Source organism: Amblyomma americanum, chromosome 1, assembly GCF_052857255.1.
Source record: "Amblyomma americanum isolate KBUSLIRL-KWMA chromosome 1, ASM5285725v1, whole genome shotgun sequence".
Lineage (NCBI taxonomy): Eukaryota > Metazoa > Arthropoda > Arachnida > Ixodida > Ixodidae > Amblyomma > Amblyomma americanum.
The window spans coordinates 15149180-15166163 of NC_135497.1; the positions used below are offsets into that span (position 1 = coordinate 15149180).

General features: G+C 43.7%; 1 protein-coding gene across 2 annotated transcripts in view; it reads right to left on the bottom strand.

Moving 5' to 3' along the window:
* Window positions 1–8323, bottom strand: part of abs (ATP-dependent RNA helicase abstrakt) — a 70228-nt gene extending 61905 nt beyond the window's left edge. For both annotated transcript variants that reach the window (XM_077643151.1, XM_077643146.1), the window contains exons 1-4: window positions 8167–8323; window positions 7394–7483; window positions 5652–5811; window positions 1726–1800 (exon numbers count right to left, since the gene is read on the bottom strand). In XM_077643151.1, coding sequence (XP_077499277.1) covers window positions 1726–1800; window positions 5652–5811; window positions 7394–7483; window positions 8167–8238 — 397 coding nt within the window. In that variant the 5' untranslated portion in view covers window positions 8239–8323. The remainder of the gene's footprint in view (window positions 1–1725; window positions 1801–5651; window positions 5812–7393; window positions 7484–8166) is intronic.
* Between the last annotated feature and the right edge of the window lie 8661 nt (window positions 8324–16984).

Sequence of the window (16984 nt, forward strand, 5' to 3'; positions counted from 1 at the left end):
GTCACGTTATTTGCAAACACTGAACGAAACTTGCCACCTTTGTTTTATTCCAATTGTTTGACTGCCGCAGGTGTGGTAAGTGGATGGAATAAGCCAACTGCGAGGACTTCGTGGGAAAACGAGGCAGCAGCTAAAGGCCTATCGCCTCTGCTCCTACCATTTCACAGGCGACTACTCGGACCAGATGAAGAGCACAGCACTTGTTAACTGTGAAGACTGCAAAAGCTGCCAACACAGGTGGATTGATATCACACATATATGTATCATCTATGTGTATGTCTGTAAAACTTTTTATGCGCATTTTTCTCACTGATGATGTGAGGAGACCTCCTGGGCTTTCATAAATATTAATCAAATATTCCGAAGAAACATACCGAGTTGTCAAGGTTTATTTCAGTGTCTGCAATCAACACTGAAACCCTTCACAGTGTTTAATTTGCTGCTGCACAGAAGCAAGTAATTCAGCTTAGTGTGGCTTGTTGGGCGAGTTGGTTTACCATATTGAAAATATACCTGCGCTCAAAAGACACGGACTGAAAGATAAAGACACACACCAGAGCTGTGTGTGTGTGTCTTTATCTTTCAGTCCGTGTCTTTTGAGCGCAGGTATATTTTTAATTCAGCACAGCACACTGATTGCTTAATGGTTGTATTTTTTCCCAGAAAACATATTTTCGTGCCATTAACCAAGCAGCACTTGTGCTGGTTAGAGGCAGGTGCACAGAAACAAGTTCTTTAGACGGACATGATCAAAAGTGACACAAAATGAATGAAAATAAGATCGCAAACCAACCTCAGTTACAGGGAAAAAAAAAAAAAGGTCAAATGTGCAGAGCGCAATTTCAGCAAGAAAAGAGCACCAATCGAACGCCCTGCACTCTCTCCTGCCACCCTCACCCCACAACAATGGCCACACCATCCTGCCATTTTTCAAATGCACTGCTGCCATGACAACGATACGACACTTTAGTTGGCTTTCCTCCAGCCGCTAAGAGAGGAATTGGCACCGATGTCTGGAATAGCTGGACAATGGTATGTATACAAAGCTTCCTACCCCTGGCAGCATCACAAGTGAGGAGGCTCCATCGCACAGAGAATTAAATGACTAGCACTTGGTTCCAGTGCATAGGAAGACAGGCACGGATGGAAACGAGCAAAATGCACATCGGCACCAAAAAGGTAACAAAAAAAAAAGGAAAGATCATAGATGCACCATTCATTGTCCTAAACAGTATGCAGCTGGGCTTAATTGGCTCGTAGATGTACAGCCAACAGCCACCGTCACCATAGGCTGCAGCAAAACTCAGAAAAACGAAACTGAAACTATGCAGTCGGACTATTTTCTGGACCGCCTACGATTGCCGTCAGGCCAGCCATTGCATACACATCAGGAGTGTGTGCTGGCAACACTGCACAATGCAATTCCACCTTAAAGAGGGCCACTTAAAGAGGGACACGGCCCCCTTCGGGAGCTCATTCAAATTAACCGGTGCAAGACCAGCAGCGTATGATGCCACAGACTTCCATGAGCATTGGCCGGGAAATGTACAAGCTTCGGAATTAACAGGGGCCGAATTCACAAATGTTTTCACTGAAACCATCTGCAAGCAGATACTAAGGAAGAAGGGCCAGTGAGGCCCATTTAGAAGTAGTGAAATGTCGAGCAAAAGTGGTCTGAAAATTCTCTAAGCCCACAAAGTGCATGCCAATATGGCTAAAACTTACCTCGCCTTTCAGCAACACTTTCTAAGATCTTTTCTTCTTCTTTGAGCTGTTTCTCGAGTGCACTCTCCTTGCGAGCTGGAAACCAAATCATGAGAACAAGATGCAAGTACATATTAAGCATACATTTCAATGCCAAACTGCAATAAGCAACCAGTCAGGAATGCCTGTGCACACAACAGGCCATGACCAATTTCAGATACTTCCATGCACGTATTTTTGTACCCAGCTAAATAGACAGCTGTAAGGCTTTGCATGGAGAAAAAAAAAAAAAAGTTCTTAGTACATGTTACTTATCTGCTAAAAGAAAATAACCCAGAAAAAAAGATGGGCAAAAACCAATGATAAACTAATGATAAAAAACTTGATTACTTCAAAGGCGTAACTTAGCACTGCACAATGCCGCCTAATGCCTCGCGCTGACAATGTGCAACAGCACATCGGTGTTCCATAGTGTATACTAGTCTTGACTCCAAAAATGAGTATTTGTGCTCTAGGGAAGGAAAATGAGGGGCTCGTTATGACATACATATAACAGAAGCCAACAGTTACCGAAACCAAGGAGCAGGGGAATGTTTTTTACCCTATGGTCCTTGGCTTCGGTGACTGCTAGCTTCCTTCTATACCTCCACACTAGACACATTTTCTTACATAGACCACCTATCGAATCAGAAGTTCTGGAGAAAAGATACAAAACCAGAACAGCCGCCACTACTCATGCTTGGTGCTTCAAGCTCTGCATTTATTTTTTATAGGCCTCAAGCAATTAAACTATGCACTATGGCAGGATGTGACTGGATGTCACTGTCATGTGTACTCCTTCTTGGTTCTATCTTCAAAGGTAGACATTTTATTTGATGGGTGCGAAAGATTATGAAATAAAGGAGAAAGAATTCTGGCATGTCCAAAGTGAATGCACTAGGTCATAAACTATTCCTGGCACTGGACTGCAGTGCACGATTCACGGCCATCCAGGCAGCTAGCACAGCTGGCTTAAGCTAGCTGTGCTAGCTGCCACCTCATGCTCCGACTACCATAATATGCTCACCAGACTTCCCCTTGTTCCCACCACATAAAATTGTACGCCCAGCTGCAAGATCCCTTGTAAGCTCTGGATGCAGGTGGGTCACACGCACCTTTCATAATCAAAACTGCCTAGTCCAGAGCATACCTTGGAGCCATCAGAGGTGGCTCAGTCGCACTCACATTCGCAGCCACTCGCACTCACATACACTCACCCCCACCCACACTCACGACCCCAACTGAAGTCCACTCACTCACATTTACGTTCACCCACTATTTCTTAGTTTGCAGACAACAGGGGGGATGAGAGATTCACTGTCGCAACCAACTGTGCACATGGCTCCCCTAGCATAGCCTGGGGCTCTGCCGGGCTCTTTGGCCAATTTTCACAGCTTCGATGCTCGAAGGAAGTTTTCACATATCATACATCCTCCATGGCCCGTACCCGTGTTACGTATGTGTGCTCCTGCGCATGCTGCTGAGAAGAAGAGTGCCTAAATTAAAGTCAGCTAAGTAGTAGTAGTGGTTTATCAATAATGCTTATACACGTTTTTGAACAGTGTATTTGTAACAACAATGAATAGGACAAGTTGTCGGGCTAGTTGGTGGTGATCCATTCTTTTGTTGACAGCGCTTAAAAAAACAAGGACAGAAGACATAGAAGACGACGTCACAGGCACTGAACTTCAACTTTATTCAAGAACGCCAAAACACTGCATATATACCCAAAACACAGGCACCGATAAGCGGCGAAAACTTTATGCACTCGTGGCAACAGAAATGAAATGATACCACTACTTGTCATATCATTTCTTTTGCCACGAGTGCATAAAATTTTCGCCAGTTGTGAGAAATTCGATCGAAGGATCTGACACAACTCATACGGGCTCTTTGCACCTACGAAGTGCCTGCACCCATGCCAACGGTTAACTAGCAAGGCGAGCAGCAACAAAAAGATTGCCATTCCCTCGCCGGCAGAATCCCCTGCTTCGGTCGTTCAAAGGCACTCACATGATGCCTTATGATGCCTCACTCTCGAGCACCCTCGGCATTAAATATCTGCTTCCCTCGGCTGTCAACAACATGAAAATAGCTAAGCGGATATCGTTATCGCGAAACACACGTGGCAAAGTTTTCCGCCGGGTCCACCCACCATTCACACCCACTTACAGCTATGCACATCAACTCAAATCCACTCATCACTTATGTCCACTCACCACTTGTCTCTACTCACACTAACATCCAATCACTCCCACTCACTCAACCTAACCCTCACTAGCACTCACACTCATGACCACCCACACTCCCATCCACTCACACAGCCACTCACACTCACAGATGTGTCCGCGAGTGCAGCGATATGAGTGCACTCATGGGTGAGTGTGCTCACCTATGGTCCAGGGTAAACAGTATGATCAGCAAATAAAAACTCCTGCTAGCCACATAAAGAGAGGTTGCTCTCAAGTGACAACACAATAATAAGTAGGCACAGACTTGACCAAGGCACAGGAAGAAAAGACAGGTCATGCACCAACCTCGCCAAAATTCTTAGTCAAGTTTGCACCTATTTATCATCATGAACAACTTCTAACTCTACCAGTTTCATGTTCTACAGACTTATATTTGTAAGCCTCTGTGGTCCAGATAGGCCTGGACAAAGAGGTGGAAGGGGGAAGTGAAACCAAGCATTTCTTTTGCAGCACACACTGGCAGGCCCCACTTCGCTCAATGAATCACTACATGCTTCTTTGGAATCTAGCGTCCACGCGCTTGTCCAGTGCCCAGCCACTGAGGACAAATGCAACAGCCTGATGGGTTGTGCAGACACTTTGAAAGGCATCTTCTGTAGTTCCCAGCAAATGCTAGCATCCCTATATGATGTAGCCCCCGAGCGTATGGCTCATGCACGAGTAGGACAACAAAAACGAACTCAGTTGGGGTAGTGGTCTCAGCTAGCTGGTTCATTCGTTTGAGAGCAAAGCAGGACAATAAACGAGGGCTATGAAAGACAACACAAGTGCTGAGGATCAAGTCAGTGCTCATGCTGTTTTTCACCATTCTGCGCTGCTTTACACTCACACGAAAATGGCACTGGTTTGTCCAGTTCAGGACAAGGGCCTCTCCAAAACCCTTCTGGTCAGTCCTGCTGCCCAGCACACACTGTGGCCACCCTACCCCTGCAAAGCTCCTCACCTCATCAGCACTCCCGACCCTGTGCTGTCCAACAATTCCACGGGAAATGTGGGACGGCTTACCACAAGAAATTGCTGGAACGTGAGGAATTGCAGACTTTCCTCATTATCAACCCCACTGAAAGCTCACATACATACAATAAGAAGCAATAGTGGTGTATTGCAGCCAAGCATGGGCTACACAATCACTTCTTTCTCGAAATACCCATTTATTCTCTGCAGGCAAGAGGGTCTCAAACGATGTTTGTTGTTTCACCAAAAAAGGAAAATTTCTTTTGTTTTGAGCTTTCCAAACTACCTTGTTCCCCTAAAAATATTAAGAGAAGTTTCCGAACCAAATTTTTTTCTGGCTATTTGGTCTCACATGTACCCACTGCTTCATAGACCAAGCATTTTGCAATTACAAGGCAAAGTAAAAATTCCGCATTTTTCACCTCCACTAGTACACATTGTAGTTCCACCTAGACTACCTCACGAGGGGCATATTTTATGAAGACATCTACGAAGTAGAAGACACTGCATTAAGATGGGCACACAGCAATAGACCTACAGGAACTTTTGCAATAACTACCTAGTTAAAAGGTTACAAATTTACTCGTGTAATGTCAAACACTGCTCAGTAGCACAAATGTGCATGGATGTGTGAAAAAATATTTTTAAGGTGCTGCCAAATTGCTACTACAACACTCGACTTTCAAAACTAGATCTGCTGACCTTCAGCTTTCTTCTTGAGCTCGGTGTGCTGGTCAAGCAGACTGATGTTTGATTTTCGTCCATATTCATCTCGCTGGTCATCATCTTCATCAGTGGCAGTGCTTGATTTGTCACGCTTTTCCTCTAGCAGAATGGCATGCAGGCGACCCAGTCTACTAAGCTGCAGGCCCCAAAAGTGAACAGTAAATAAGTGTACACACTAAAAGCAACTTCTGCACCTTACTGTTTGAGCAGTCAAAGATGTGCCTTTATAAAATCAGGCACAAGATGAAATATGGGGTGCTCTATTTGTACTGCATTGAAACAATGAATGGGAATATCATCAGGCAGGATGACATCAGGCTTAAAACATGTGACGGCTTCATCTATCAGAAAACAATTAAAGAATTGCAAGCATATGCTTTATGCACAAACATCAAACATTAATTACAGCAAAGCGCTTGTCATCCAGGTAAGTAACTTCACAACTTTAAAGCCCTAGTGATGGCTCATTACCATTAGCGAGGCCAGCAGTGAGCCCAAGTTTCTTCCCATGTGCTTTGTTTTTTGTCTCGTCATAAGCGATGAATCCCGAGCACATGATATTTCCCTTCTGTTAAAATACCAGACTTAAAAGGACACCGGGGGGCGAATTGCAAGGTGGCTTGTGTCGGTAGATAACTACGCTCCAATAACAAAGAGGGCACTTTCACTGAAAATTGAGGTTTTATAAGCCGAAAGATGTCGGGAAAAGAAACAGAATAGAGGTACTTTCGCCACCGAGCATTTTCACAAGCAAACTGCAATGACCCCAATGCAATTTTTGTTTGCGAGTCTCTGAAGCTAGGCCACCCTACTGTCCTCTACTGAGCCCAGAGCAGTTCCGACATCACCATCATCCCGAGTTGAAATGAGTGGCAGGAACCTCCATATTCTCAGCAATGATTATGTGCCTTACTGTCAAACAAATGTCAACTCAGCCACAAAAGGCCAAGTAACACATTTCGCTACGAAAATAATTGAATGAAGTTGTCCTCTGTGTCCCGACACTGAAAGCAAGCATGAAGTCAGGCAAGGCTGCATTAAATGGAGTTATGTGGCAGAGAAAACCACAAATGGAGGTCTAGACATAACTATGCCATTCTTGTCAAGTACTTGCCGCGGTTGCTTTCGGCAAATTACAACGCAACAGTTAAAATGGGAAACACCTTGAATAGCTCTGTTTCTGGATGTTCATCCCAAAACAGAGCTGACCAAGCAGTGCACAAAAAAAAAAAAAAAGAAAGCCACAGATTATTCAGCACTTTCTGTCAAAATAACCTTGCTGTAATGGATCCCACTGATTGCCCCAGCAGGCAAGTGGACTGCATCAAACGCAAGTTATTTCTAAGGGCTTTCCTCCTAACAGTCATGACGCAAGACGGCATCTGCAAGTCAGATCAGCCTGCCAGCAGAGACAGCCTTTAAATAAAAAAAAAACTATACAAACACCAATACCAGTGTGCATTTTGCATTGCTGTACCAAGAAAACCTCACATAGATGAACCCAATTAACATTCATGTTGAATTCAGTGCGACAGAACTGAGAGAGCAAAAAAATAAAAACATCATTGCTGACACATTTCACTGCGCCGGACTTTTCTTCATATGAACTAAGCATAACAAAAGAAATCCAAAATTGTAGGCTAATAAGGTATCGTTTTTGGCAACCTCTGACATTGACTAGAATGCCAAGAGTGGCAACTTAAAAAGCAGCAACATGCCTGTTGCTTCCGTCGCTCCTTCAAGGGCACATACGGAGCATAGTCACTGTCAGAGTCACTACTGCTTTTGCTTTCTTCTCTTCGGGATCTCTGCAAAACAAAGTACAAATCAGCCAACAACGCACAATTTATATCTCTTCGTGGCCGATTAGGTGTCACACTTATTTTGATGCGCAAATACGCCAATTTAGACAAACAAAACCATGAAACCAACACCATGCTAATTCTCTATCTGTCTACCATGTTTCTCATCAAACCAATGTATTATTGACTGCACATTCAAGAATATGAAAACATTCTCACTTTTATCTTAATCAAAACAACAGAAAACCTGATTCTGTCCTTTTCGATGCAGAGGCATCCAAGTTGAAGCGTTCACAGCATACACAACAATAAAAATACGCCCTGCGATATGCTGTCACGTTCTTTAAATCATGCAAGCATGCACTGCAAAGCGACGCGTAACAATGCGATGCGCGCACACACTGCTTCATGTTTGCCGAAAAGGACAAAGGATCGCAGAAACTGAGCTTGGGAGTAAGAGACGGAGAACCTTCCATATGAATGAAGTCCAATCAATCGTTTTTTACAACTTCGAACATTTTAATAACCAGCAAAACAAAACAGAAGCGCAACTATGAGAAAAGCGGGGAGAGAGGGGACCCACACAGAGTTCAAGCGCTCTGCAACTGGACGCACTTCACGCCCACCTGAGCACCCTCCGCGCTCCAGGGCACAGCAACCTTATAATAAGCATACAACGTAGTACATACTTTCCTTGCCGTTGGCTGCGCATGACCATTTTCCGTGTCGTTCTCAGACTTTTCAGAATTCGCCCCGTCCATTTTGCGCCAGCCTTGGATTGGATTGGATTCACCCCTGATGAAGGAGCCGAGTCGGCTTCGAAACACGGTTAAAATTAAAATTTTTGGTTGGAGATGTGCAGTTTATTATGTCTTCAAACCCAACCAGACAGGCATATCTGTCAAAATGTTTAGTTTTGAAGCTTTTTTTTGTACCATTTAACCAAGGGCTGACTGACAGATTTTACAGAATTTTCTTGCTTTTGCACTAATAATTGTCTGACTGAAATGGTTTTCTCAAAAAAATTTGGCTGACAAAAGCCTCATTTTGCTTGCTCGTTCTATGTGGTGATGTAGAAAACCCGGGACCGAAAGAGAACGATTTGACTGAATTGTTCAAAACGGTTAAAGAAACCAACGAGAGACGCATCAAGATTATAGAAGCAAACCAAGCTAACTTTTCCCAGACTATTACTGAAATCAAGGAGCGGGTCTCGCTCTCTTAATACCCCTGTCACACGGCCAGTTTCAATCACCCTCGAGTCGAGGGTCTTCGAGATTCTCAATCGCCATCGAACTCGCCGCTGCTACACGGCAAATCTCAATGGCCATTGAAATGGTTCTCGTGTCTTACGCCACAGATGAGTGGCGCCACAATCGCTACTTTAGATTTTGCAAAAATAACAAAAATAGTTGATAAATGTATACTAAATGCTGAAATACAGGCATACGCGAAAGTCGTTACCCTTTTAGTTGCACGTACGCGACGTACATATGCATACACTGCTGTAGCCACTTTATTACAAGACGAGCCAAAACCAAGCCAGTCCAACTGCGTCGCAGCGCTGCTTCGTCAGGCTTAAGACCGGAGAAATCGCCATGATATCTGAAAAACAATAGCTATTTTTCTCTTGAAACTTTATGCGAGAATAAGAATGGGCAAATCGAAGGAGAATACAACAGCTTAGAACACGATATTGCTTTGAGGGATTAGCGACGAAGCTGTTATCGCTGTGAAGCGGGCGGGCAGGGTGCCGCCATGTTGTCAACGTTAAGTACGCAAGCAACGCAAAGACTGCAACGCAAAATGAATGCGCTTAATGCGCTTAAAACCAGTCTAATATAATTTTAAAATAATTTTACAGGCTGCTTACATTAAATTTTATGCGAATAATGTTTGTTCATGTTTTTTCATCGAATGTGTCGTGTACGAAAGTGCGCTTGGCGCCGCTCGGAGCAACGCTAGCAACCTTGGGCAGCGCTCGAAGGCCCTCGAAATCTCGATGGAGTTCTGCGCTACTCCGTTGACTCGATAGGCTATTGACTCGATCGCCATTGAAACTGCCCGTGTGGCAGCGCTCGATCGCCTTTGAGTCGATAGACTATCGGTTCGAGGGCCCTCGAAATGCCCGTGTGACAGGGGTATAACACCATATCTGAAAGAAATGAACGTTTCGCAAGTGCTGAGCAGCAAACCGTAGTAGTAGTAGTAGTAGCGGTTTTATTAAAATAATAATAAAAAGGAAGGAAAAGATTTTTGCTAGCCCGGCATCTTGGGCAGCGGAAGTAAAGGATAGCAGGCAGAATGGAGAAATGAAATGATAGAAGTGAGGGGATAGGGGGAGACGTAATATACACAAACTATTTACACAAAAAGAAATATGTACAGGTTGTGCGCGTGGTTAGTTCATGATGGAGCAATAAAAACGCACGCGCACAGCACTATGCCACTATGTTGACTACAACTGGAGTGGGGCGTCCAGTTGTTAATCGTCCGAGGTAGAACTCGCCGAGCGTTCAGTAACTGCTTGTAACTACCTGGCTGAGAACAGACTTGACGTCAAGCCCGTCTGTTCGAGGAATGCACAGAGGCTCACCAAGGTTCGCTCACGGGTGCGCGCACTGCCCTGCGGCCACAATAGCGTCTTGAGGAGTCTGGAAGTATGGCCAGCATATCGCGACGAGCATCGGCGAACGCGACACAGCGAAGGGGCAGGTGTGTTTCCACGGCGCCGCATCCGTCACACACAGCACCTGTCGCGACTCCGTGACGCTCCCGTCGTTCCCCGGGCCACACGCAGCCAATGCGCGCGCGGAAGATCATTGCACGTTGCGACCGCGCAAGTGCGCGACAGCCGGTGATGCTGTCGATGCGCTCAACTCCTGCGATGCGTGGGTCGGGGTGCTCCTTTCGGAGATGGTCCTGGATGACCGCACGCGCGTCCTCCAGCGCAAGGGGTAGATCGCTGGGAGGTAGTTGATGTGCGGCGGTCTTGAGGTCATCAGCTTCTTCGTTACCGGCGATGCCGCAGTGCGGGCACCCACTGTTCACGCACGGCGCATCCTCTCTGCGCGAGGCGCTCAATGCGTGAGCGAATGTCCCGCACTAGTGGGGTACCGCGGCCGTTGGATTGCAGGCGGCTGAGGGCGGCGCGGGAGTTGCACAGCAGAGCACACCTGGGCGGCAGAGGGCCGAGGGTGAGCAGCGAGTCCAGCACGAGCCGGATCCCCATAAACTCCGCCGTGGTGGAGAACTTACTCGTCAAAAAGTTGGAATGGGCGAGGGGAAGCGGATGAGTATCGAAAGCGTCCGTGCTGTACACGAACATTCGTAGCCTTTACAATAAAAAGGACGATCTTAATGTGCTTATTAACGACTCTGAAGCAGACATAATTATCCTAATGGAAACTTGGCTCTCTGAGAAAATAGCATCAAATGAACTGTTCGACTGCAACAATCACTTTGTTACATTTTGTTATGATTGAGCTGATAGAATGGGTGGTGGAGTACTAATTGCTATCAATGAACGTTTTCAGTGTTTTCCAATAACTGTTGTTTGTGACTTTTTGTGAACAGTTTGGTGCTGTATAAGTGTTGCGTCAAAAAAATTTATCATTGGTGCCTGTTACCGCTCTCCCAGTTCCAGCACGGTTTTTTGTGAAAGTATCCACGATTGTCTGAACCAAATAACTGTGCAGTTTCCATGTGCACCTATTTTTTTGCTTGGGGACTTCAACTTTTCAAGCATTGACTCGTCCGATTTTTGCGCTAGTTCTACTACCGCTAAAGCCTCTAACTTTGTCACTGTTTGTTCTGACTTCAGTTCATCTCAGCTTGTTAATCTACCAACACATGTTACACTATCGTCTTTGATTGATCTAATCCATACATCAGCTCCTGACATCAGTTCTGCAGTGTTACACGTACCAGGCCTCAGCGACCACGACATGCTACACTTCTCGTTTTCAGTTCTATCTACGTGAGCAAAGCGACAAAAAAAAACGTGTCCGAGATTACAACAAAGCCAAATTTGACACTATTAACATGGATCACTCCTCATTTCTTGATGACATTTTGCTACATGTAACCTACTTGAGGCTTTCGGTTGACAAACTCTGGTCAACTTTTAAAAGTAAACTTCTCCATCTAACTGACAAATACATTCCACTAAGGACCCGCCACGGTGGCTCAGTAGTTACGGCGCTCGGCTGCTGACCCGAAAGACGCGGGTTCGATTCCGGCCGCGGTGGCGGTATTTCTATGGAGGCGAAATTCTAGAGGCCCGTGTACTGTGTTATGCCAGTGCACGTTAAACCCCAGGTGGTCAAAATTTCCGGAGCCCTTCACTACGGCGTCCCTCATAGCCTGAGTCGCTTTGGGACGTTAAACCAATAAACCAAACCATTCCACTAAGAATGCTCATCCAACGCCCCCTGGTACAACAACTATCTAAAACGCTTATCCAACAAGAAAAAAAGGCTGTTTCGCCAAGCCAAAATGAGATGTAGCCCTAACCGATAGTCACTATACAATCAGGCAGCAAAAAGTTACATAAACGCTCTAAAAACAGAAAAATTCAATTTCTTTAACACCACACTTCCTTGCCTAATAAATACAAATCCAAAAAATTTTGGAACATTGTAAAGCACTCCAATGATCGAACAATCACCCTGGTTGACAAATCTGGCAAACAGGTCCCTGAAAATTTATGCGCTGCCTTATTGAATAACACCTTTTCGCTCTCATTCTCTAGTTTCACAGCCACTCAGTACCTACCTTTCCGTCATGCTCATTTTTTTCCAATGGACCCCGTTGCTCTGATCCAGCCGCCGGAATCAGAGCCATCATTAGTCAACTGAAATGATTATCGTCATGTGGTGTCGATGGAATCACATCAAAATTTATTCAGAACACTACTAAAAGAGAGCTGTTTACCCAAAGACTGGAAAACAGGGAAAGTTGTTCCTATTTACAAATCTGGCCTCTCACACAAACCATCTAACTATCGCCCCATTTCCTTGACATTAATACCCTGCAAATTACTTGAATGAGCACATAATCTTCACCAACCTCGTCAGCTTCCTCAAATAAACCCAGTTTTTCCATCCCTCCCAGCATGGATTCCGCACATTATACTCATGCGTAACACAGCTACTTATGTTCACCAATGATCTACATTCATTTTTAGACTCAGGGTTCGTTACTGGTTGTGCGTTTCTAGATTTTTCCAAGGCATTTGATAAGTGTAATCATCAACTTCTTATACTAAAACTCAGTCGCCTTAGCATCGATCCTTTAGTACTCAAATGAATAATCACATTTCTTTCTAACCACACCCAGTATGTCACAGCTAACGAGACAGACTCCTTTGAGGTGCCCATCCAATCAGGAGTGCCTCAGGGATCCGTCTTGGCTCCATTACTTTTTATTATTTATATTAATGACTTACCCAATTGTGTTTCTAGCTCTATTTGTATTTTCGCTGAAGACTGTGTAATCTACCGTAAAATAACTAATGCTTCTGATGTGACAGTACTCCAGACTGACTTAAAATTACTGTCACGGACTAGAAGACAACAAAGTGGGCAGTGGCGCAGCACGGAGCGCTCGCGCTAGGCCTACCACCATTAAATCATTCCATCGCCATCTATCATGTAGTCCTTCCTGTCTTCACCTGCTTGCCATCATGTAACAATATCGCTTCTTGGCGCTCTCTTTGGCAGATGGAACTGAATGCTGTGAAATGCAAAACAATGCAAATATCCCGCACTCAATCATTCTGTCCTAGCTACTCTATTAATCATTCTCCACTTGACTCCGTTTCAGCTTATGAGACCTTGTAGTACACATTACAAAAATCCTGGAAGATTCATAATAACTACATAACATCCAACGCCAATTGCATGCTTGGGTATCTAAAACATAACTTTTCACTAGCTACATCTTCATTGAAAAAACAGTTATGTGCTACCTATGTCCAACCCAATCTTTAGTATGCTTCATCCATCTGGGACCCTGGCCACGTATCACTGAACAAAACCTTAGAGAGTGTACAAAATTGCTCAGCTCGTTTTATTCTCAATAATTATAACCACCACATGGCAAGCATCACTAACATGGAATAAAAGTCTAAATTTGCCCCCTCTCGCTGTCCGTCGTAAGATTTCTCGTATTTGCCTCTTCCATAAGATTTATCATCATAACGACCAACTCAGATTGTGCCTGAGATGCCACTCATGTTTCTGCACGTGTAGGCATTGCTACAAAGTCGCTATACCTCGCCAAAAACACCATGATGTATCCACATTCATTTCTACAAAAACATCCCGAGACTGGAACCACCTACCTGCTGCCTTGGTCTGGTCGCTATCACTGACAACCATTGCTTTCATACTTCACTTGCTAACATATTCTGGAGTCATTTTTATTACTCGCACTTGGCTATCATGCTCTGTATGACTGTTCTTTCATGTTTTTTTTTTAATATGTTGGTGCAAAAGCATAGTTTTACATTACTACAAAATTGTATACACGTTCTACTTGTAACCACATTTTACACATCTATCTGTGCTGTGTGTTTAAGTATTTATATTTTTATCTTCCTTTATTCTGTGTTTTTAATATTTGTATGACTTGCGCTGCCTTGTAATACGCTGGGCCCTGGGCCTCGTCAAGCTGACAAAAGCAGCTTTTAGCTCAGGTGTCCCACCAGAATTTTTTCTGGAAATAAAATGAATTGAATTGAACTCTTTATGCTGTATTCTGTTCCACCAATCTACTATTGTGTATTTGCAACGTACTCATGTGTTTGGATACATGCTGTTTTTTTGTTGTTGTTACCTTTGTTTTCTCCTTTATTTTCTTTTATCTCTTTAATGAAATTGCAGAGTGCCATTTGTATTTCTGCCCCTCCCCTCTACAATGCTTTTGTAAGCCCTGAGGGTAAAATAAAAAAATAAATAAGCAAACTGATAGCCTGAAACTGAAAGTGATCTGTGATGTTTTCTTACTTTCACATTAATGCAACCCTGTGTGCTTTCAGCGCATGTTGATGATCCCCAGGTGGTCCAAATTATTCCGGAGCCCTCCACTATGGCACCTCTTTCTTCCTTTCTATTTTCACTCCCTCCTTTATCTACTTCCTTTACAGCACAGTTCAGGTGTCCACCGAGATGTGAGACAGTTACTGCGCCATTCCCTTTCTCAAAAACCAATCTTCAGTTTTCCCGGTATGACTAATGTATACCTCCTCTACATGTCAAGGGCATCTGGTAGTGGTCTTTTATAGATACTATGAAAACTATTAAAGAGCACATCTTAGATTTTCATCAGCTGCCACCTAAGACAGAAAGAGTTGAGGCATAGAATAGAATGCCAATTGTATGTTGCAGTGAACAATATAATGTGACTTCGTAACTATACTGTATATGCAGTTGATGGCCCAGTTCACGTTAACAGTGACAGCCAACCACTGCATTTAATTTTCCAACAGTTGACAATGATTTTATGATTTGATTTTGATTTTATGTCGGGGACTCTCAGTCCTTTCAGAGTCCTTTCAGAGAACTGATATATTGTGGTTTGCTGGGATGGCAGTTGCACTGCCCATGATGTAATGCACATATGCACACTATATAGTTTGTTGCTAAACAGCTTTGCGGGATTAGATTCTCTGGCACATAGGTACATATAGGCTCACGTGTGGTCACTTCAAATATGTGCACCCTTAAGCATTGCTTCTTTTCTAGTCATCCTTATACTTGTGTCAAATATACATACAATGCCCTTTCACACGTTTAATATCTAAATATAACCCACAATGCCCACCCTTGAGCTTGTAGGAGCATGAAAATTTGTTCATCTTGTCAGAAATTCATCCCTGCACAAGAGCACAGAAAAAAAAATGTGAGCAGTCTATAATTGTATATGTTACATGAAACCAATGATTTAAATTACCTGAGAGGATAAATGCAAATATATGCAGCCAACGCTTGTTGTAATACATCCAGATACAGTGGACATTTGGATTCGTGATTTTTCACTGGTCCGCATGTATTTAAATCTAACATGTTTTGGTCTTATAAGGGCCTGGTTATAAGAGACTATGACCTTCAGTGTACTAAATTTAGGGCAGAGTTTAATCCATCGTTTGTAGCAAACATTTGCAGCTTATTACTCTTTGTGAAACAAACCTCCACAGCAGAGCACACTATCTTGTAGGCGTGTAAAGCCCCAGCAGCAGTGTAAGCTCTGCCATTTGAGGGGATGCCTCTTTTCCGCCGTGCAGGCGGATTGAACCATACACTTCGAGCTCAGATCGTGTCCTTGTGCCCACCATTTTTCATTTAAGGGGAAAGAGCATTCCCTCGCTTTTTTTTCATCACTCAATTTTTTTTTTTTCATGTAGCTTCATGTAGTTGTGTTGCAAAAGTAGGAAAGTGAATTCACAAGATTGATTCCCAGAAACAATCAAAGGATTTCGGGAGCAGCAAGACAACTGCTCTGCTAAGTTCTGTGATTACACACTAGAAATATGTCAGGCGGCAGCTCACTTAATCGTAAGAGACTGGTCGGAAAAACCAACCTGGATCACAACCTAACCCAAGCAACCCAAGTCCCACCGATGGCAGCACCTGCCATAGAAGAGCAGTGAAGCAACAAGACAACTGCTCTCCTAAGTTCTGTGATTACATACTAGAAATATTGCAGCGCACATGTAACTGCAGGTTTATTTAAGTGACCAATATAGTTTTTCATAGCTAAGTTGCTCTCAAAATACAAAGCTTCGTTAAGCTAAAGCATACTCCCAGAGATCCATGAATGGATACAATGACCAGTTCCTGATGCATAGACATATTAACCCAGCTATTATCGCTGTTCGAACAACTGCTATCCGGGAACACTGGATCTGAACACCAGAACCAAAGGGAAAATTGAACTGCATACTAGCACACCTAATTCGCATTTAGCCTAACTACTCAAATCAACCATCATCTTTTTTTTTTTTAGATGATGCGAGTTCATTGTTGACTGTATGTTGACTGTAGCAGGTTTACTGAATGACTGCGAACTGTTACTCTTCGGACTCTGGCATGCTTGCAAGTGCTAAATACATTCTCTCAGTCATTTTTCGTGATAAAATGAGGTCTACATAACTGCATCAGTGTAATTATAAATTCATATAGTACAATTGTAAGGATGCATATGTGCTGTAACGATATATGCTATATGTGTGGGTCCTGTAAAAAAAAAGAAAGGTGGAAATTGGAAATTCTATCTGGGTACCCCAACTGGTTCCCCTACTTCCAGTGGGTATTCTGATTGGTTCCATCATTTGGATCATATCCAAACATTCATTGAGGTTTCAATTGTTTTCATGATACTCCCAATGGGTTGTCATATTGGTTTGCAACTAAACAGCCCCGTTGGCTTCCCAGTCGCAAAAGAAAAAAGACAGAGAGAAAATGAGGAAGAGGGAAGGCAGGGATGTTAACCGAAAAGGTGTTG